The following is a 22,474-nucleotide window of genomic DNA, read 5'->3' as shown; positions in this document are numbered from 1 at the left end:
TGAACAGTTGGGTCTGATTCTTCCATGTCCCTCCGGCCCCAGTTCACAGCCGGTCAGGGGCTCTCTGGTTGGACCTGAGCTACTGTCCCTCCCTCCCTTTCCAAGCAGACTTGGGGACAGGGTTTGGGATGGCAGCGGAGGTATGTTTAAGGTCCACACACTCTGCCTCAACTTCCCCCAGGACCTGCACACCAACAGCCCACGCTACAGCAAGGGCTCCTACAACGACTTCAGCTTCGTGACACACACCAACAAGGAGGGCATCCCCATGCGCAAGGGCGAGCACCTGGGCGAGTTCAACCTGGGCTCCACCATCGTGCTCATCTTTGAGGCCCCCAAGGACTTCAACTTCAAGCTGAAAGCAGGACAGAAAATCCGATTTGGGGAGGCTCTGGGCTCCCTCTAGAGCCTCTTTTGTGGCCATTGCTGCTGAGGGATCTTTTCCAGAGAAATGTGAAGGTCTTTTCAAGGGGAACCTCTGAGGCTGTCTGGGGAGGGGACCATTGGGTCTGGCCAGGCAGGACCTGGGTGACTTCTGTCCCCACTGTTGGGACAAAGTGGTCAGCATCCCGTCACGCCCTTGCCCTACGTCGTCCCCTTTCCCACCTGAGATAAGGTGCACACAAGGATGATGGAGTCCCTCTTGGAGACTTTCTCATGTGCTGTATAAACTGGAGACCCTGGCCAAGCGTTCACTTGGTCTCAATTTCCATTTTAAGTGGTAGTAAAGTACCTTCTTGCTGCTCTCTTATCCCTGCTTTTTGGTCTCCCTTGCACAGGGTGAGGTGCCTACCAGCACTGACTGTGGGCCTGCACGGCCCGAGACCAGGGCCATTGAGCCTTTAATGCAACTGCTTTCTGTTTCCAGATTTGCCCCACCCTGCTTGTTGGGAAAAGCCGTCTTTCCTCTTTGCACACATGGCTGAACACCTCACCCGCAACCCTGCTAGCAGCTTCTGAGGGTGGCCATCCAATGGCTTGGTGCTTTGCATGCCCAGATGAGTGACCTTCCAGAGCGGACAAGTCCTCTTTCCAGTAGGCAGGGCCCATTACCAAACCTCCTTCAGTGGTGTCTAAAGCAAGTGGGGCAGGCAGCTGGGGCAAGGGGGAGCTTGTTGTCTCACCCCATATCCAGACCTACATAAAATAGGGAAACATTGCTGCTATTGATCAGGGGCTTGTGTTGGAGGCAGAGGAACCTTGGTGTATTTGGTGGGGGGGAGAGGGGGAGGGTGTCAGTGCCTAGAAAACCTGTTCCCAGGTAACAACAGGTACGTAGCCTTGGGGAGCCACTGAGGGGGACAGAGCCAGGTTTCATGTTTCCTGGGGACACTGTGAATTTCTCCTGCAGGAGAAGCCATTTGAACTTTTTCAACTGTATCAGTAGCACAGTATTTTTGTATGAAAAGTGGGAGACTTCTGAACAGTGATTCATTTAATTGCAACATTTTGGAATAAAAACTCATTGCAGCTTTGCGTTCTGTTCCTGGATGTGGGGCCGTGACTAGCACAGAGTCTGCCGCAGGGCCTGGACACGGGCGATGCAGGCACGAATGGGCTGGCGCTGGGCCTGCAGCTCAGAACTCAGCTGCTGGATCTGCATTTCCAGCTGGGAGGAAAGGAAGCGGCTGAGAGGAAGCACAGGCCAGGAGCGGTCCCAGGGCCCCCTGGGGCCTTACCTCCTGCAGCTCTTGCTGCACCTGCCGCTCTGCTTCCTGGTCCTCTGGCCTGGGCTCCTCCCGGCTCAGCTCTAGCCACCGACGCAGGCTGCTTGCTTGCCGCTGGCAGGACCTGTGGGAGTGACACACCTGCTGCCTGGGGACAAGCACACCCGCTGCTTCTGGTGTGGGTGGAGGGAGAAGGGCTCCCATTCCTCCACAGTCCTCTTCCTCGCACAGAGCTGGCCACCTGGGACCCGCCTGCTTCCCTCCCATCAAGGCTGCTGCGCAGAGTCAACCACTGGCTTCCATGCAGCAGTTAAGGTTTAAAATTTAGCTCAGCTTTTCTCACAGGTAAGGCCTTCCTGAGGGAGAAATGGAGTACCCCCTGCTCTACCCTTGAATGGGGCAGAAGGTGTGTTTCTGAGTCTTACCTAAGGTTCTGCTTCATGGTCTGGTAGTCCTGCAGTTGCTGCTGGATGCCCTCAAGCTCAGCCACCAGGGTGGTGTGGCCAGTGGCAGCAGAAAATTGAGCTTGGTCTTGACCTTCCTCCTGGCTGGGCCCAGGCTGAACCCAGGGGTCCCGGATGCCAGGAGTAGCCTGAACCCTCGAGGCACTAACTGACCCCAGGTACACACCCACAGTGTCAGGGCCAGGACCAGCCTGTGAAGTGCCCATGAAGTTCCCAGGAAGGAGCAGGTGGGGGTTGGGGGTGCTGTCCGGGGATGATGGGGCCTGGGGCCAAAGCCCAGAGGTTGTCGGCTGGGATGGCGCCTATAAAGGAAAGGTGAGCATGAGCAAGGAAGTTGGAGGCAAGTGGGGCCACAGCTAGGTCACCCAGAGTCTGGCCCTGCCCCTTCCTTCAGCACTTGACACCCATGGAAAGAGCCTGCAGCCACCCAAGCAGCTCTTTTCAACCTCACTGACCTTTTACCACCCCCCCTTACCCTCTCCAGCTATGACTTTGCAATAAGAAAAAAACTGTTGGGCCATCATTCTTGTCCAACCACAGCTGCAGCCCTCCTCCCTTCACTCCTGGTGGCAATGTTCTCTGGTAGGAATGGACCCTCTCCCATCCCCACCCTCTCAGGTCACAGCACTTTTTTTTTCATCTTTTTAGGGCTGCACCTATAGCATATGGAGGTTCCCAGGCTAGGGGTCGAATTGCAGCTGCAGCCGCTGGCCTGCACCACAGCCGTGTGGGATCTGAGCCACGTCTGTGACCTACATCACAGCTCATGGCAACACTGAATCCTTGACCCACTGAGCAAGGCCTGGGATCAAACCTGTGTCCTCATGGATACTAGTCAGATTCATTTCCACTGAGCCATGATGGGAACTCCCGAAGCACTTCATGAACCAGCTGCTTGGGAAGCACCAGCCCCCTCTGTGACCGCACACCGTGTTCTCACCTCCCTCCTCCCTGTGACCCCTTCAACCTGTGCTGCAAATTCTTAGTTTTTTTTGTTTTTTTTGTCTTTTTTCCATTTCTTGGGCCACTCCCGTGGCACATGGAGGTTCCCAGGCTAGGGGTCCAATCGGAGCTGTAGCCACCGGCCTACGCCAGAGCCACAGCAACACGGGATCCGAGCCGCGTCTGCAACCTACACCACAGCTCACGGCAACGCCGGATCGTTAACCCACTGAGGAAGGGCAGGGATCGAACCCGCAACCTCATGGTTCCTAGTCGGATTCGTTAACCACTGCGCCACGACAGGAACTCCGTTAGTTTTGTTTTGATCTCCAGCCCTGACCTTGTCTCTGAAGGCCAGGCTCAGTCTGCTGTTTGATTGCAAACCTGACAGGTTGAAGACATACTCTTCATGCTTCACCCAGTGGGTCCCCACCCCCAGTCTTCCCTCATGCAGTAAAAGAACTTATTATTCCCTGAGTTATTCAGGCCAGAAATCAGGAGCCATCCTGGATTCCTTCTTTCACTCTTATCAAATCCATTAGAGCGAGTCCTGCCTAGTCTGCCTCCCACAACACCCATAGCCACCAGCCCCTTCCTGCTGGACCAGAGCTCAGCAGCCAACCATCCTCCACAAATTCCTGTCCTTACAGTCCAGACTTCTCACTGTAGGGCCTGCATGACCATGATCTGCAGCCTCTTGATGCATGGTCTGCAGCATCTTGCATGAGGGGTTTTCTTTTTGTCTCTACCACTGTGTTGTAAGCAGGGCCCTTGGGCGGTTCCCTGCTGTGTCTCTAGGAAGTGGCCTCTGCACTTGGTTAATGAATGAGTGGCCTCCCTGTATCTTCCTGAGCTAGGAGTGTTCCAGAAACAATGAATACAGCTGTGGCTACAGCACCAAGCATGCAAAAATGATCTGGTGCTAAAACCAGACCGAAGAGCAGAACCCTAGGTGGCCAAGGGGACTTACCCTGGCCCCACATGGTGTGAAGGAGGAAGGGGGCAGCAGCTCTGGGCCTGGACCCACTGAGGGGGGTGGCTTCAGGCCAGGGGCACTTGGCAGAGGGCTGCTTGGATCCAGGGCTGCCCAGGCCTTTGCCTTTGCCAGAAAGGGTGTCACCAGGGCAGGGTCACGTCCCCACAGAGCCTCAGGCCTGAGTGGAGGGAAAGCAAGAGCCAGTCCGTCTACCGAGGCACAGGAAGGAAAGGGGGCCACCCACCCTAAGGCACCAGAACCACATCACCTACCCCTGCCCCCCCAGGGGTGTCTGGCTCGCCTCTGGCTCCAGCAGGAAGTCTGGGCATCGCGGCTGCTTCCGTGCCCAGCGGGCAGCATTGCTGGGAAGAGAAAGGCTGCCCAGGGGCTGCTTGGAGCCCAAGGACTGTAGGGTGGGTTATCCAGTCCAACCCCCTAATCTTACACTAAAGGTCCAGGAAGAACAGGCACCTGCCCCAGGCACCCTACTGAGCTTCTAGTAATTCCAGGGAAGTGAGCTTGATGCCCCACCCCTGCTGTCTCATTTGACCCAGGCAAGAGGCTGGGGCCCTTGTCAGCTATGTCAGCACAGCTGCAGGGATGGGGCAGGGGCCAGGTCACAAAAAAATGAGGTTTCCAAGAGGGTACCTGTTCTGGTAACAGGACAAGTGGGGAGAACCAACAGGTCTGGGGGGAGGAGGAGGCTGCCCAACAACCTATTCCTTTGCTAACAAGATGAATGTCTTTGCCTGCACCCTGAAGGGACAGAAGCTGTGGTCCCTTAGGTTAGGGCCCAACAGTATGGAAGGCACAGGACCCTGTACCATCCAAGCTCTGCCCCGGGAGGAGGAAGAGGAGACCATGGACTACTCACAGCTCCAGGAGTTGGGGTTCTCCAGCGGCCGACACCGGGCTGCCCAGAGCTCCCCAAAGCCCACGAGGAGCTGGTGGCCTCTTGGTCTCCAGGGAGGCATCGCCAGTCCCAGCAGCAACACTGCTGAGAGGGGGATCCTCGAACGTCACTCTCCTGCTGAGAACGGCAGATGTGGGAGGCTGAGGCCCCCTGCCTGGGCCCAGCGCTTCTGTTTCCAGAGTGTGGCACAGCGACGGACAGTGCGCTGGAGACTGTGGGCTGCCTGCAAGGAGCCTCTGGTCAGGTTGTGCTGTGCCTGGCTGCTCCCATGGAAGTGGGGGGACCAGGGGCCTACCTGCACCTGCTGCTGTGCGTGTAGCCGCTGCCGGAAGGCCTTCGTGCCCGCTGCGAACCGCAGGAGACGCGTGACACCCTCCCGGAGGAGCTGCTGGTGGTAGGCCTGCACTGCCCGCTCCTGCCGTGCCTTCTTCCTCCTCCTCTCCAGCACGAAGCCCAGCCAAGCAGCCCACACCTCCAGGGAGCAGGGAAGTGAGGCCAGAGCCTTGGCCTAGGCCTCCCCGAGGCTGGGCCAGCAAGGTCCTCTCCTGGACAGGGAGCCCCGTTACCTTTGCCTGTAGCGAGAAGGCCCAGAACCACAGGGCACGTGCTGTTTCCTGCCGCTCCCGCCTCCTGTCCTCCAGCTGCGGGCCAGAGAGGAAATGTCCCCTTCAGGGAGGCCACCCAGGTCACTCTCAGACCCCTCTCGAGTCAGGCACTGCCTTCCTGGAGGGCTCAGGAAGGGCTCAGCCCGGCCTGCCCTGAGGTGGGGGTAGAGGTGGCTCCTCTGGAAACAACAAAGGAAGGAGCTCTGGGGTCTGGAGCCGTCGGGCGGCGCCAGGCTCCAGCGAGAAAAGCCGGAGCCACGCAGCAGGGCTGGGGGTGAGAGGAGCCAGAAGGTTCGTTAAGTAGGACACCAAGGGCATTTCATCGAAGCCTCAGCAGACCTAAAATGCATTTCCTACTATTTTATGGGTATCACCCCGATCTGTTTTTGTGACTGTAGAAACATGGCCCTGAAGTGGCGTGGCCTTAAACAGGTCACCAGGGGTCAAAGCTGGTAATGCTGGGAGTGACTGGGTGTGGGGGAGCCTGGGAAGGCGTGGTTTGAGGAATCGTGAACTGGGGGCAGGTTAGGAGGTGGTGGAAGGAGGGAGAGGGGAAGGGGCTTCTCCTCAGCACCCACCTGTCGTCTCCACTGGTGGAAGCAGGCCTGGCAGAGCGTCTGGGCCAGGAGCCGGGCGGCCTGCCTCTGCAGGAGCTGGGGAGAGAGCGCACAGGGGCTGTGGGCGAAGCAGGTGCCCAGGCCCGGGGCCTGAGCCATTTCCACCTGGGGGACGGGGTCCCAAGGTTGGCTTCCCCCAGCCTTGAGCCCGCAGTACCCCAACCACCCAGCCTCCGCACTGGCTGCTTCAGGAAAGACCTTCCCCTCGGGAACTTGGGGGGTTGCCACCTGCCTCACCCTCTTCCTGATGCAGCCCAGATGGTGTGCCTTCCACTGGGCCACGGCCTGTAGCAGCAGCCGCCGGCGGTAGTGCTGCGCCGCCCTCTCTAGCTGGACCCTCTGCCAAGCGGCCCTCTGGCTGTGGTCCCACCAGCGCCAAAACCAGGTCCTGAGGTGGCCTAAGGCAGATCTGAGTCAGCCTGCTCCTTTGCAGGATGCACAGGGATGACCATGCAATGGTGACAGGGTGGGGACAGGGCCTGGCATCAGCCTCCACACGATGGGACTACATGTGAACAGCAGCCACTCTGTGAGGACAGCTCTGGCCACCTGCAGCAACTACATGATCCTGACTGGAGCCAGTTGCGCTGTTTACCACCATGCCCTCCAAAGGCCCCAACCCAGAAGCCTGTCCTCTGTGATCACAGACATGTCAGGGACACTGCGGGGCTGCCTGCATGGTGCTCCTGGGCTTTCGAATGAGAAGCCTCTAGGCCCGAGGGGGTGGGATGTGGCAGCCCCGTTCTGCCAGGGAGGAAACTGAGGCTCAGAGGCCTGGGTAGCCCAAGCCAAGACAGGGACAGAGTGTCTGCTGGCCGTGACCTCTGATGGCCCGGGCTCTGCAGGGAGATGGGGACACATCCTGGGCTATGACCGCATCACCAGATTCTCTCTTGAGGGAGCAAGAAAAAAACTGATTCTTTTTTTTTTCAATTATAGTTGATTTACAACATTGTATCAATTTCTGCGGAATCTTCTGATTTTTTTCCTTCTGAATTTTTTCCTTTTCTTGAACCCTCAGAGAAGTTTCTCTTAGAGACAATGGAAGGGGGCTGACCCCAAGGCACTGAGACCAAGATGGGGTGTCCCCCAGGGGCAAGAAAGGCCACATTCACAGGCCTAGAGGCCAGGCACCAATACTAAGCTGACATTCCTGCTACTGCTCAAGTGCAGGTACACAGTCTCACCGACCTCAGGACCACCCCTAAGAGGCAGGTACCATGATCCCCATTTATGAATGGCGACATGGAGGCTGAGAGGAGGCCGTGCCAGAGGTTGCACAGCCAGCATGTGCCCCCCACCTCCACACCATACAGGCTGAGTGTCCATGACTCCTTGCCCTGCTCTGTCCTACTGCAGCACCAGCCCAGCCTGATGCCAAGCTGTGTCTGGGGTTCAGAGGCCTTAATTCAGCCAAAAAATGGTTCCACGGATCCAGACTGCACACCTGCTATGCGCTGAGAGCACATCATAACACAGTCTCCCGAGCCCTTTGTAGGAGCCCTGACAGACACTGCCAGCCCAGGGTGGCCACATGCCACCACCCCTTATGAGGAAAGCTGCCACCTGTGGGGCCACCGAGGGAAGCAGCTTTGGCTTCCTGTCGTCTCTAACTCCCCACCGTGGCCACCTGGCCCAAGTGGAAGGCCCTGCAGTGCCCAGTGTCCAAGCGGAGACCAGGGACAGACTGCACCCCTTGGCGACTCTGCTGGAATGACTAGAAACCCAGCACTGGCTTCTGGGCTGGGGCAGCCTGAGGGCACAGGGAAGCACCTGAGGGCGGGAGCATGTGCAGAGACAGGGTTCCTGTTCATCTGCTCAAGAACTAGGCAGCAACAGAGCAAAGCAGATTAGCTTTTGTCCTGGAGCAAACGCTATTCAGCCAATTTTAAAACTGGATGTTTTCTCTATAGTCCAGATTTAAACAATTTGTTTTCATTTGCAATTGCACTTTCATTTATTCTAAGAGCTGCCTCCTCAGAGTATCAGACCCCACGCTGCAGGGCCAAGGGCCTCTGTTTCCATGGGTCTCTCAAGCAGAGGCTCCTGACTGGACCGTCTCCCCAGGCTGTTCGTACAGCAGGTCATGGAACTACCTGAGGCCAAGTGGGCAAGTCCCTGCTCCATAAACATGCAAGGAAGCAGGACATGCAGCAGCCACTGGAAGGACTTTCCCATCAAACTGCCCACCCCAACCACCTCCAGCTACTCCATTCCAGTTGGGAACAGGACGCTAAGATGTACAAATTCACATCCATCCCAGAACCTCAGGACTGATACTATTTGTAAAGAGGGTTGGTAGGGCATAACTGACATCTGACTTGAGTAGCCTGGGCCCTTAACCCAGTATGACTGGGGTGCTTCTCAGAAGAGACACAGGTACTAGAAGAGACACGTGACAATGGGGCCAGGGCTGGGGTGGCCTGTGCATGAGCCGAGGAACAGCAGGGCTGCTGGGAGCTGCAGGAGGCGGGGAAAGTTCCTCCCCTGGGGCCTTCAGAGGGAGCATGGCCCTGCAGGCACCTTGATATTGGATGTGGCCTCCAGAACCCTGAATTTCTGTCTTAAAATCTGTGGTGCTTTGTCACCTCAGCAATAGAAAACCAATGCACGTGAGGAAACAGAGGCTGAGGGAAGCAGCTTGGGAGCACGAAAGGAGCCGTGTCTTCCAGAGGCTCTCAGCTTCAGGGACTCCGCTTACCCCGGCTCAGCACAACCTGCGCTTCCCTGACTGCGTCGTCTTCCTGCTGTCGATAGTACACCTGCACCGACGCGGCCTCCCGCCACTCCATCAAGACCTACGGGGTGGGCGAAGAACAGAGGGGTGGTCACGGCACGTCCCAACTTCCTCGGTCACGCTCACTCTGCGGGCGGCTCCTTGTGGACTGAGGCCCAGTGGAGGACAGTCGGTGCTCACAGACGCTTGGAAAGCACCTGCCATCCATGCAGACAACAGGCAACCATCCCCAGTCCCCTTGAAGGAAGCCCAGTATCTCAAGTGATGGGACCAGAGGAACTAGATTCATCCTGTGCCATAAAACAGCCCCGTCCTTGCGTGAGCTTTCATTCTTTAAGCAGAAGCTATACACTAGTTATATACATCTTCATATGCGAGACATACAGGAAGTCACGGTAACAGAACTCAGGGGACACCTGGTGCCTGCACCCCAGTCATGACCTCTACCGGGGGCCCTGAGCCCAAGCAGAATCCTGAGCATCCTTCTGGGGTAGGGGACACATGGGCTGGCCTCAAACTTTTCCTGAAAGCAGCTGGGCCCTGACCGGAGGGAATGGCCGCTCCTCTGCTGAAGCGGTGACATGGTCAGGACCAGCCACAGCCCGCCAGTTGAGGGCTCCAAGCAAACTGCTTTCTTCTACGACCCCAGAGTTCTGGGAATACCTCTGTCATGTCATTTTTATTTTTCTTTTTTTAGGGCCGCATCTGTGGCATATGGAAGTTCCCCGGCTAGGAGTCACATTGGAGCTGCAACTGTTGACCTACACCACAGCCACAGCAATGCCAGATCTGAGCTGCATCTTCGACCTACACCACAGCTCACAGCAACGCTGGGTCCTTAACCCACTGAGCAAGGCCAGGGATCGAACCTGCGTCCTCATGGATACTAGTTGGGTTCTTAATGGGCCGAGCTACAACGGGAACTCCTGTCATGGCATCTGTTTGAATCCCCGTCTTGTGACATGTCTTCTTCCTGCAGCCACATCCCTTCTCCAACTTGTGGGACCAGGCCCACCAAGTGGCATTTTGGGGTTATTTCCCACCAACGATGGCCCATGACCTCACACTGCTGGATGGTCTCTGGAAAGCCCTCTCAGACACGAATCCTCACAGGCATCCAAGCATTCCATGCCAAAATGAGGAGGCAGTGTGGTGACTTACACGGTTTGTCCCCATGGAAAATTCCATGGGTATAGGAAACACTGGTTCTATTAAGAGCTGGTTCATATCACTACCTGCTGTGTTTTTGTTTTAATGGATATCAATTCATAATTCAGTAAAATAAACAAATAAACCCACCTGCTGGTATGGCTGTGTGAGCACTGCCAAAGGAGTTATCCTGTTTTCTAGGCTCCTCCTTGAGTTCAAACCCCTGGAACCACCCCCATGCTACCCCCTCGCAGGAAGAGGACCCAACCCCTGGGCGAGCAGCTGCCCTTGTCTCACCTTGAAGCACAGGGTCCTTCTGTAGTGATGTGCTGCCTGAGAGGTCTTCTTAGCTTTGTCTGCTTGGGCCACGGCATTCTCTCTCCACTGACGGAACGCAGCCCTACAGGCACATGGCGGGGACAGTGCGAGGCTCTTAAGCCCCATCCTGAGTCCCCACACTCAAGCGTATCTGTCGCGCTGACAGCCACATTTACGCTGACCACACACCCACAAGCAGTTCTGGGCAGGTGCCACATTCACAGGGCACACAGAGCTGTGCCCAGGCAAGACACAGGTGATTCATCTGTGATGAGAGCTGGAGCCAGAGAAGCTGGGGGAAGGGCAGGCGCAGCCTGGAAGGGCATGTGCTGAACACACAGAGGCAGGGAAAGAAAGAGTGGGAGGTGAAAGGCCATGCAGGATGGGCTCAGGAGGGAGGAGCTGAGGGACACGGGCGAGTCCACAAGCCTGAGAGGCACAGATGGTCCCAGAAGCTGGAAGGCCTGTGGTGGGGTGGGGGGATGAACAGGGCCATGAAAGGCACCCAGAGGAGTAAGACACGTGGGAGAGACGGCAGGTGCATCTTGGGGCCCCGCTCTGCATGAGACGTGGGCTCAAGACGTGAGGGTCCCCAGGGAAGGGCACTTACTATGGAAAAGTCCACGCCAGGCTCTGGGCAGCAAGGCAGTGGCCTGTCCGTCCAGCCCTGTCAGAGCTCCCCATCCCACTCCCCGTTCCTTGGGCAGAGCTGGGTGACTCACCGCAGCCGCTGCCTCCTGTGCCAGGCCTCCCTGGCTGCCACCTCCTGCAGGACACTCCGCACATGGCTCTGGTGGATCTGCAGATGACCCGATCTCAGGCAGCCTCAGGGGCGTGACCTCGGCCGGGCCTCACCCAGAGAGCTCACCAGAGAGGGTGGGGACAGGCCAGGTGCCCACCTGACGACAGGAGAGGACTTGCCCAGCCCTCACCTGCCAAATCCATGACCAGACGCCTGGACAAGGAGCCCCTTGGATTGGGGGGCTGGCACCCGGGGAGGGATGGGAGAGCCTGCTCTGTAGTCTAAGAACCACTGGCCAGGCACTTGCTCTGTCTGGGGAGCAGCAGGAGGAATAGGAAGGGACATGAAGCCTTGGGAAGCCCCTCCTCGCAAGGCAAGGAGGGCTAGGGGAAGTGGCATCTCCTACCCTCCAGGTCTGCAGCACCCTGTGCAGCAAGATGTGCTGGCGATGCAGGTCGGCTCGCATCAGCTGTTGCCGCTCGGCACTGCGCAGGGCCAGGCCCTGTGGACAGGACAGTGTCAGCCACCATGGGCCCAGGGGGCTCAGCCATGCCTCTGTCTACACTTGGGCTGGGGGAGCCAGTTACGGTGCTTGTTAACCCTGAGCCCCTCGTCCTCATCTATAAACAGCACCCCTCAGGGTTTGTGAGGACCAGACGGGTAAACATTAATCAGTATCAACTTAAACACGTTTCACTCTGAAGAGGATGCCTGTGGCCAGGCAGATCAGGAAACTTAGATTCAATGTGTTCAGGGAAGAACAGCCCAGCACCTAACAGAACACGAAACGTGAACCCGTCATTCAGGAAACCAGCCCAGTGCTCTCCCTGCCGCCCAGCCTCCATCTCACACTCAGAGGCAGGTGGCTTCTGAGGGACTGTGGAGGGGACCATATGTCCACCCAGAATCACCTGACACACGGCGCCACCTGCCCACAGCCCCACGCGTATGGAACCCGTGCCAAAGCCTCACCTCCCTCCACCTGGTCCAGGCCCAACGCAGGAGCCGGGTTGAGTGGAACCGTGCAGCCCATGATCTGCCCATTCTCCTGTCGGGAGAGAGTCAGCGCTCAGCTCGGACCTCGCCAAGGCCCTCTCGAGGGGCAGCCCCTGAACCGCGCCCAGTGGTTCTTAAACTTGGAAGGGAATCAAGACCCCTCCAGAAGAGCTGCCAAATGGATTTGGGTTGTCTGTCAGAAAAGAGCACATAGAATCAATTTTTTGCAGACAACCTCAAGGGGCTCTGTATTCAAGTGGTGACACGCATGTAATGGAGGCAGAGGTTAAACGTGGCCTGAGTCTGAGAGGTGAGAGATCTAGAAAGACAGCAAGGCAGGACGATGGCTGCAGGAACCGTGGGCATCTGCTGGAGCCCTAACCACGTGGTGGGGTGAACACTGCCACGACCTGCCCCTGGCCACGGCTGCTTCCAACAGGCCTAACCGGCAAGCAGGATACAGCGGGTGGACAGGACCTCAGGTCTGCAGGCACTTGTGACCGGCCCAGTTCCTGAGCACGGAGCCCCTCGCTACAGCCCCGGTTTTGCTTAGACTATTTCAGGTTGATTTTTCGGAACTTGTGACCAGAGTCTAGGCTAACACGAGCCCCATCCCCACCCCGCCACGACAGACGTGTGAACTGACAACACTACGACTACAGTCAAGGCCGACCCAAGGCAGAGGTGGCCACTCACTCTGTTCTGAGTCCTTGGGTGCGCTCCCTCCACACACAGAAGGCCTTCCTGAGCCGCTCCAGGCGGTGGTGGGCACGGGCCACTGCTTGCCACAGCTGCTCCAGACAACATGCCGCTGCCTGCTGGCACCACGTGGACCAGTGCCTCCGCAGAAGCTGCCGCTCTGCGTGGAGGATGGCCTGCAGCAGAGAGAGACTGGAACTGGTCAAGGAGAAGAGAAGCTGGGGAGTCTGCAGACCACGAACGCTGCCCAGGGCAGAAATGGATGATCGGGAGCTGCCCAGGCCCGGGAGCCATGTAGACTCCTCTGACTAAGGAAACGGGTGCCCCAGACCCTGCCCTGCCTCTTGGGGCCTGCTCACAGGTTGGATGCCCCTCAGGGCAGCGTCCTGAGGAGGGGAGGCCATGAGTGCAAAGGCTTGAGGCAGGTCCTGCTGGTCCTGGCACCTCCTCAGGGAGAACCACTTACCATTCTCTCTGCCAAGCGGTAATCTCGACGCTGAGACATCTTCTGACACCAAACTGCAAACACTTGCTTCTCTAACATCTCTCTAAAGGAACCCAAATGAGTAACGGTGAAGTACTTAAAATCAAACAAACAACTCGAAAAGAATGAGAAGTTCCAAAAAACTGGACTTGTTTCTCATGCTGTGCCATGAAGAGTCAAGTAAGCCCCGGTGGTGGGAAGGAAAGCAGACAATAGCCGACAAACCCACAAACGACCCAACACTGTCTACGTCACTTCTGGCCTCACCCAAGTGGTACAAAAAGGACTCAGACTCTGAGACTATCTTCAGCCACCCCTGGCAGAATTGCCAACGGTGCTCCACGACCCCAGTAAGAGCCTTTCCAGTTCATGCCAAGCAGCCAGGCTGCTGCCACACAAATCCTTGGGGGACGTGGTTAAAAACAGATGCCAGGGAGTTCCCGTCGTGGCGCAGTGGTTAGCGAATCCGACTAGGAACCATGAGGTTGTGGGTTCGATCCCTGCCCTTGCTCGGTGGGTCAAGGTTCCGGCGTTGCTGTGAGATATGGTGTAGGTTGCAGACGCGGCTTGGATCCCGCCTTGCTGTGGCTCTGGTGTAGGCCGGCAGCTACAGCTCGGATTAGACCTCTAGCCTGGGAACCTCCATATGCCGTGGGAGTGGCCCAAGAAATGGCAAAAAGACAAAAAAAAAAAAAAAAAAAGATGCCAGACCCCAAAGCGGAGCTGGGCCTCAGGAAGCGGCATTTTATTTCATTTTATATATATTTTTAATTACTCAAATGAATTTATCACATCTGTAGTTGTATAATGATCATAACACTCCAATTTCACAGGAGGAAGCAGCATTTTAAACAAGTGTTCCCGGTGAGGTGATGGAGACACAGGTCTGTCACCTCTGCACAGCCCTACCTGCTCCTGTAACGAGGACGAAATCTGCAAAGGCAGCACAGGGACAACCGGCCAAAAGCTATGCTGTGGCAAGGCCGTCAGGACCAATGCTGGGGGCAGAGGGAGATGCTCCCCTGGCATTTAACTCATCAGACACAGCATCCAAAACAAAGAGCTCTGGGATTTCCCACTTCGGCACACTGGGACTGGTGGTATTCCCAGAACGCAGGTTCAATCCCAGGCCTGGCACAGTGGGTTAAGGATCTGGCAGCTTAGGTTGCAACTGTGGCTCAGATCCGATCCCTGGCCCAGGAACTCCAATATGCAGGGGGGTAAGGGTGGGCCAGCCAAAAAGGAAAATAACAACAACAAACAGAAAACAAAGAGCTCTACTTGCAGCCTTGACATGGCCACTGGGCCTGGGTCTGCCCTCCAGCTGTGCATTACAAAATGGAACAAGACATGAAGCAAACTCTTCTAGGTACTGGACCACAGGTAATGCCGACGGGATCCTTGAGAGATAAGAAACAAGAGCCCCTTGACCATCCAGATTTCACGTGGGGGCACTTTCTAGACACTGGGGGCAGAGGAAGGGAGACCAAGCAGAGCACGAAGTCTCACCGAGTTGAGGCAGAGACTGGAGTTCAAGACCTCAGGGGAGGGACTGTGTGGATATGCGTGGCCCCACCCCACCCCCAGGCATGCTCATGGACAGCCTATACCCTCCACAGATGAGGGCAGGCTCCACAAGCCCAAGCAGAGGGGTGCTGCAGGGCTAAGTGCCGAATGGAGATACCAGAGGTTGGACAGAACTTGGGGATGGAGTTCTGGCCTAGTCTTAGTGAAGAGACCTTGCTGGGAACCTCAGTACTCCGAGAGGCTAAGCCTTGGCGGTAAGACTCATGCCCTCAGCCTGAAGACAAAAGCAAAATACATCCACACAAAGGACAAATAAAACCACACTGTACAGGATCAAAAGGAACTACTAGAACACCCAGGAACCATCACCTGCCACAATAAAACGCAATACTCTTTAAGAATCAGCAAACAGTTAAAAACAGCTACTATATGTAACTTTAATAAAAAATTAACAGGAGTTCCCGTCGTGGCGCAGTGGTTAACGAATCCGACTAGGAACCATGAGGTTGCGGGTTCAGTCCCTGCCCTTGCTCAGTGGGTGAACGATCTGGCGTTGCCATGAGCTGTGGTGTAGGTTGCAGACGCGGCTCGGATCCCGCGTTGCTGTGGCTCTGGCGTAGGCCGGTGGCTACAGCTCAGACTCGACCCCTAGCCTGGGAACCTCCATATGCCGCGGGAGCGGCCCAGGAAATAGCAGCAACAACAACAACAACAACAACAACAACAACAAAAAATTAACAAAATTAGTGATCAGACAGGGAACCTTGGCAGAGAAACAAACTACAAAAACAAACAAGGAGTTCCCACTGTGGCACCACAGGATCAGTAGCATCTCTTCAGGGCCAGGACAGAGGTTCAAACCTCAGCCCTGCACAATGGGCTGAAGGGTCTGGTGTTGTCACAGCCGTGGCATGGGTCACAACTGCAGCTCAGATCTGATCCCTAGCCCAGGAACTCCATATGCTTCAGGGTGGCCAAACATGAAAAAAACAAAACAAAACAAAAAACAACCAAATCCTAAATGGTTTGGCAGTTCCTCAAAACATTAACTAGAATTACCCTACTGATCCAGTAATTCTACTCCTAAGTAAAAAGTAAAAGCAGAGACTCAAATAGGTGTGTATAACCAACACTCATAACAGCATTATTTATAACAGCAAAAGGTAGAAACAACCCAAGTGTACATCAACATATGGGTGGATAAACAAACTGTGGTATATCCACACAGTGGAATACTGTTAAGCCATAAAAAGGAATGAAATTCCTATATATGTTACAATATGCATAAACTTTGAAAACATACTAAGTGAACTTGTGCTAAGCAAGGCACAAAGAATATATGATTCCACTTATGTAAGGTACCTAGAATAGGCAAATTCAGAGACAGAAGGTAGGTTATAGGTTACCAGGGGCTGAAAGTAGATGGGAATGAAAAGCTATTATTTAACAGGTAGAAAGATTCTGTTTGGGATGAGAAAAAAGTTTTGGAAGTGGATACTGGTGATGACTATATAGTATAGTGAATGTACTTAATGTCACTGAATTGTGTATGTGAAAAAGGCTGAAATGATAAGTTTTTAAAAAATTAATGATTCAGTTTACTTCAGTGGAACATTAAAGCTAAAATTATATGCATATGTATATATACCTGTTACAATTACCTTTAAAGAAAACTTGCCACTTTATACCAAAATACTTAAAAATCACATTCTTCATACCAAAATAAAACTAGTTTTTTTGCAATTTTTTTTTTTAGGGCCACACACACAGCATATGGAGGTTCCCAGGCCAGGGGTTGAATTGGAGTTATAGCTGCAGGCCTATGCAACAGCCACAGCAATGCGGGATCCGAGCTGCATCTACAATCTACATGACAGCTCAGGGCAATGCTGGATCCTTAACCCACTGAGCAAGACCAGGGATTGAACCCAAGTCCTCATGGATACTAGTCAGGTCCAACACCACTGAGCCATGATGGGAACTCTCTAATTTTATTTTTAAAATAAACAGTTATTGAAGTTCCCATCATGGCTCAGCAGAAACGAATCTGACTAGCATCCATGAGGGTGCAGTTCGATCCTGGCCTTGCTCAAGTAGGTTAAGGATCTGGCATTGCCGTGAGCTTTGTGGTATAGGTCACAGACACAACTTGGATCTGGTGTTGCTGTGGCATAGACCAGTAGCTACAGCTGTGATTTGACCCCTGGCCTGAGAACCTCCATATGTCACAGGTGTGCCAAAAAAAAAAAGACCAAAATAAACAGTTATAATTCCTCTTTGGTTGTTTCTTTTGCGATTGTAATAAGTACATAAAACACTGAACAACCTTTCCGTCTTGTAAAATATAAAACAGCAAGTTTACGTTACATATGTTTTACTATAATTAAAAAAAAAAGAATTAAATGAAATTCTAGAACTGATAAGTACCATATCTGAAGTGGAAGAGTCACTGGATGGGCTACAAATTAGAATCTGAAGAAGAAAGATTACTGAACTCGAAGACAGATCAAGAGAAAGCATCCAATCTGAAAACCAGAGAGAAAAGGGGTAGGGAAAAAAATGACCCTACGAGTGACCCTTGGGATAATATTAAGTGGTCTAACATAGTATCACTTGAGCTTCAGAAAGAGAGAAGATATAGGGTGGATAAAGTATTTGAAGAAATAAGGGTAAAAAGACTGTCCAAATTTCACTGGAGTCGGGGTGGAGAAGACAGCTCAGATCCAAGCAGCTCAATGGACCCGAAGCAGGATAAACACAAAAAAAACTACACCTAAATACTTTACACTCTAAATACTGAAAAACCAAAGACTGACAAGAACATCTTAAAAGAAAAAGAGAGACAACTTACATTCAGGAGAACAACACAAATGATGGATGACTTTTCATCAGAAATAATGGAGGCCAGAAGACAATGCAACAATGTCTTAAAAATGCTTGGGAGTGAAAGGATGGAGAAATCAACTCATTATTTCATATCCAGGGAAAGGTCCTTTAAAAAGGAGAGTGAGGTGAGAGAGTGAAATCTCCATAAAACAAAAGCTGAGATGGTTCATCCCCAACTGACCTCTATAAAAATGCCAAAGGACCTTCTTCAAACTGAAGGAAAATGATACAGATAAAAATCTCAAACAAAGAACACTGGATAGGGAAAATATGTGGTTAAAGATAAAAGATTATATTTTTTCTTAATTTTTAAAAAAGAATTCAGATTTCTTCAAGGAAAAACAATAACATTATTGGGGAAAACATATTGTAGATATAAAACATATAACAAATGTCATCCAGGATAGAAAGGAAAGAAATTTTATTATAATTTTTAAAAAATTTTACTATTTTTATATTCTTATATTTAACATCAAGTGGTACAACAGTAATTCTAAATAGAGCTGTAAGAAAATGATAAGCATACTATAATTCATATAACTACCATTTTAAAAATATGGAATGGGGAGGGATAAATTAGGAGTTTGAGATTGACATATACACATTACTATATATAAAATAACCAACAAGGACCTACTGTATAGCATAGGGAGCTATACCAATATTCTGTAATAACCCATAAAGGAAAAGAATCATAAAGAGTTCCCATCATGGCTCAGTGGTAACAAACCCAACTAGTATCCATGAGGATGCAGGTTCGATCCCCAGCCTTGCTCAGTGGGTTAAAGATCTGGCGTTGCCATGAGCTGTGGTGTAGGTCGCAGACACAGCTGGGATCCCACGTTGCTGTGGCTGTGGTGTAGGCCAACAGCTATAGCTCCAGTTCTACCCACAGACTGGGTACTTCCATATGCTGCTGGTGCAGCCCCAAAAAGACCAAAAAAAAAAAAAAATCATAAAAAGAATATTATATATATAAAACTTTTTTTTTTCTTTTTAGGGCTGCACCTGCAGCATATGGAACTTCCCAGGCTTGGGGTCAAATCAAAGCTGCAGGTGCTGGCCTACACCACAGCTCATGACAATGCCAGATCCTTTAACCCACTGAGCAAGGCCAGGGATCAAACTCACATCCTCATGGATACTAGTTGGGTTTGTTACCACTGAGCCACATGGGAACTCATATATACATATCTGAATCACTATGTTGTATACCTGAAACTAATACAATATTGTAAATTAACTATACTTCAATTAAATAAATAGAAAAAATACAAAAGGTAGGCCCCAAATAGCCAATGCAAACCCGAGGAAAATGAACAAAGCTGGAGGTACCACACTCCCTGATTTCAAGTCATATTATAAAGCTTTATTAATCAAAACAGGATGGTATTGGCAGAGAAAAAAGACACACAGATCAATGGAATAGGACTGAGAGCCCAAATAAACCCACACATATATGGTTAATGATTTACAACAAAGGAGCAAAGATTTACAAGGGAGAAATGACAGTCTCCTCAAAAAGTAATTGTTGAGAAAACTGGACAGGCACAGGCAAAAGAATAAAACTGGACCACTATTTTACAGCATATACAAAAATTAACTCAAAATAGATTAAAGTCTTGAATGTAAGACCTAAAACCATAAAACTCCTAGAAGAAAACATAGGCAGTACGATCTTTGACACTGATCTTAGCAATACCTTTCCTGGTATGTCTCCTCAGGCAAAAGAAACAAAAGCAAAAATACACAAATGTGACTACCTCCAATTAAAAATCTAAAGTAGGTAGAAAGAACAAAATAAAGAGCTTAAGTCAATTAAAGAAAAATAAGAGAATTAGCAAAGTAAAAGTCAGCTTTTTTAAAAAACTGATAAAATCTTAGCAAGATTCTCCAAGAAGAAAAGAGAAAATGGAGTTCCTGCTATAGCACAGCAGGTTAAAGATCCAGAAATGCCACAGGTGTGGTATAGGTTGAAGCCAAAAAAGAAAAAAAAAAGATAGACAAAATACACAAATTACCAAAATTAGGAATGAAAGAGGTGGTATTATGATTCCAGATTCTGAAAAAATATAAGGCACTTTTTTCTTTTAAGGATCTGGCATTGTTGCAGCTGTGGCTCTGTCACTGCTGTGGTGCAATTTAGGTTCCCTGGTCTGGGAACTTCTGCAGGCTGAGGGTACAGCCAAAAAAAAAAAAAAAAAAAACCCCAAACCGAAAAACAAACAAACAAAAAAACAAACTGCTTTGGTTTTCCTGCTAAGATTTGGAAAAAGACAAGTATATAACCTTTCAGCACTTCCATTTAATACTTTATTGGAGATCTGAGCCAGTGCAATAAGGACCAAAAAAAATAGAAAAAGCATACAGCCTGGGAAGGATAAAGTAGGTGACATTTGTTTACATCAGACATGAGTATGCAGAAAATCTATGCAATTTTTTTAAAAAGAAAGAATGAACTAAATAGTAAGTGAATTTAAAATTCAGAAAGATAATGGAACACAAGGTATTGATTGTATAGTCAATATACTAGGATAAACAACTGGAAAATGAATTTAAAAAGTAATTCCAGTTATAACAGCATGAAAAAAAGAAGATATTTACGGATACATTTAACAACGTACATACATAACGTCAATGCAAAGTTACAAAACACTGTAGAGAAAAATTAAAGAAAACCTATATAAATGGGGAGATTTACCAAGCCCTTTTATGGGAAGTCTCTGCATGGTTAAGTGATCCAATCCTCCCCAAATTAATCTATACAGATTCAATGTGATCCCAAACAAAATCTTAGGAGGAATAAACTGACTTCAAAAGTTGCTATAAAGAGGAGTTCCCATCGTGGCGCAGTGGTTAACGAATCCGACTAGGAACCATGAGGTTGAGGGTTCGGTCCCTGCCCTTGCTCAGTGGGTTAACGATCCGGCGTTGCCGTGAGCTGTGGTGTAGGTTACGGACGCGGCTCGGATCCCGCGTTGCTGTGGCTCTGGCGTAGGCCAGTGGCTACAGCTCCGATTCAACTCCTAGCCTGGGAACCTCCATATGCCGCGGGCGTGGCCCAAGAAATAGCAACAACAACAACAACAACAAAAAGACAAAAGACAAAAAAAAAAAAAAAAAATACCGTTAATTCATTTCAGTATATAACTGCCTGCTTTGCTCTGAATTAAAAAAAAAACAGTTAGAAAATTAAAAAGCAAATCATATACTACAAGAAAATATTTTCAGGGAGTTCCCATTGTGGCTCAGTGGTTAACAAAGCTGACCAGGAACCATGAGATTGCAGGTTCGATCCCTGGCCTCCCTCAGTGGGTTAAGGATCCAGTGTTGCCGTGAGCTGCAGTGTAGGTCACAGACACGGCTTGGATCTGGCATTGCTGTGGCTCTGGTGTAGGCCGGCAGAAACAGCTCCGATTGGACCCCTAGCCTAGGAACCTCCATATGCTGTGGTTGAGGCCCTAGAAAAAGAAAAAAAAAAAAAAATTCAATACACATTTGAATAAAGGACTTGTATCCAGAATACATATTTTTTAGATTTTTTATTTTTTATGATTATTATCTCTATTTTTATTTACTTTTTAGTTTTTATTTTTTCTATTAGTTGTTCTATTAGTTGATTTACATGTTCTGTCAATTTCTTCTGTACAGCAAAGTGAACTAGTCATTCATATATATACACACACACACACACACACACACACACACACACACACACACACACATTCTTTTTCTCACATTATCCTCTATCATGTTCCATCACAAGGGAAGAAAGAATATCTTCCCAGTGGGTTAAAAACTTTTACAAATGAATAGTAATTTTAAAAAGACATATAACCCAATTTTGTAAAAAGTTCAGAAAAACACTGTTGAACAGATATGTCACAAAAGATATAAAATGGTCAACAGGCACACAGTAAAGGCTGAAAGGGTCAAAACCTGTCTGGTATTCAAAGAATGAAAATCAGCTCAGACTCAAAAGAGTAAACAGCTCTACCTTTCATCAAATCTAGAGGACAGACAGATAAAGCCAACTGCAAGGAAAGAGTCTTTCCCAAGGTCATGCACACTTGTATATGTCACATGTAACCCCTCTTTGAGCATCACTGCTTCCTCATCGAGGCCCCAGACAAGCTTTGCCATTTCCATTCACTCCTGAGGTGCTATGACAGCACTCCCTAGGGAACCCCCACTTCTCATCCCTCCTCATCTTGCACTCAATCCAAAACCGACCCTTGCTTCTCTCAGAATCCTTCCATGGGAGCCCAAAGGTTACACATTCCCTTCACTTAGGTAGAGTAGCATGCCAGAGTTCCTCTGAATTCTGACCTGGCCAAACTATGCAGGCTCTTGTTCCTGGCTGGTTTGGCTTTAAAGAAATGCTGGACATCATTAGCTGTCAGGAAAATGAGACGGCACTCCACACTCACCAAAATGGCTAATTAAAAAGATGGTCAACTGTACACCTGAAACTAACACAACACTGTAAAAGACTGTCAAGGAGTTCTCGTCGTAGCACAGTGGTTAACAAATCCGACTAGGAACCATGAGGTTGAGGGTTCGATCCCTGGCCTCGCTCAGTGGGTTAAGGATCCCCTGTTGCCATGAGCTGTGGTGTAGACTGAAGACGCAGCTTGGATCCCGTGTTGCTGTGGCTCTGGCGTAGGCAAACATTGTCAAAAACACATGTTGGTGAGGATGTGGAGCAACTAGAATTCTCAGATTTGCTGGCGGGAGCATAAAATGATGCAA

At 51.0% G+C, this 22,474-nt stretch overlaps 2 protein-coding genes across 10 annotated transcripts in view; one reads left to right on the top strand and one right to left on the bottom strand.

Moving 5' to 3' along the window:
• Window positions 1–1,472, top strand: part of PISD (phosphatidylserine decarboxylase) — a 38,362-nt gene extending 36,890 nt beyond the window's left edge. For 8 of the 9 annotated variants that reach the window (XM_021071911.1, XM_021071913.1, XM_021071912.1 and 5 more), the window contains one exon: window positions 182–1,472. In XM_021071911.1, the coding sequence (XP_020927570.1) occupies window positions 182–406 (225 nt within the window). In that variant the 3' untranslated portion in view covers window positions 407–1,472. 9 annotated transcript variants of the gene reach the window in all.
• SFI1 (SFI1 centrin binding protein) overlaps window positions 1,421–22,474 on the bottom strand; it is a 92,972-nt gene continuing 71,918 nt past the window's right edge. Inside the window, 18 exon segments of the mRNA XM_005670867.3 lie at window positions 1,421–1,609; window positions 1,680–1,791; window positions 2,093–2,433; window positions 4,044–4,227; window positions 4,322–4,411; window positions 4,924–5,128; window positions 5,131–5,185; window positions 5,258–5,434; window positions 5,529–5,603; window positions 6,146–6,220; window positions 6,422–6,582; window positions 8,886–8,982; window positions 10,368–10,470; window positions 11,111–11,187; window positions 11,537–11,632; window positions 12,103–12,178; window positions 12,823–13,001; window positions 13,292–13,373. Of these exon segments, the coding sequence (XP_005670924.2) occupies window positions 1,505–1,609; window positions 1,680–1,791; window positions 2,093–2,433; window positions 4,044–4,227; window positions 4,322–4,411; window positions 4,924–5,128; window positions 5,131–5,185; window positions 5,258–5,434; window positions 5,529–5,603; window positions 6,146–6,220; window positions 6,422–6,582; window positions 8,886–8,982; window positions 10,368–10,470; window positions 11,111–11,187; window positions 11,537–11,632; window positions 12,103–12,178; window positions 12,823–13,001; window positions 13,292–13,373 (2,290 nt within the window). The 3' untranslated portion in view covers window positions 1,421–1,504.

This window comes from Sus scrofa, chromosome 14 (assembly GCF_000003025.6).
Source record: "Sus scrofa isolate TJ Tabasco breed Duroc chromosome 14, Sscrofa11.1, whole genome shotgun sequence".
Taxonomy (NCBI): domain Eukaryota; kingdom Metazoa; phylum Chordata; class Mammalia; order Artiodactyla; family Suidae; genus Sus; species Sus scrofa.
The sequence above is the reverse complement of the archived record's forward strand: the minus strand, read 5'-3'. Positions and strand labels throughout refer to the sequence as shown.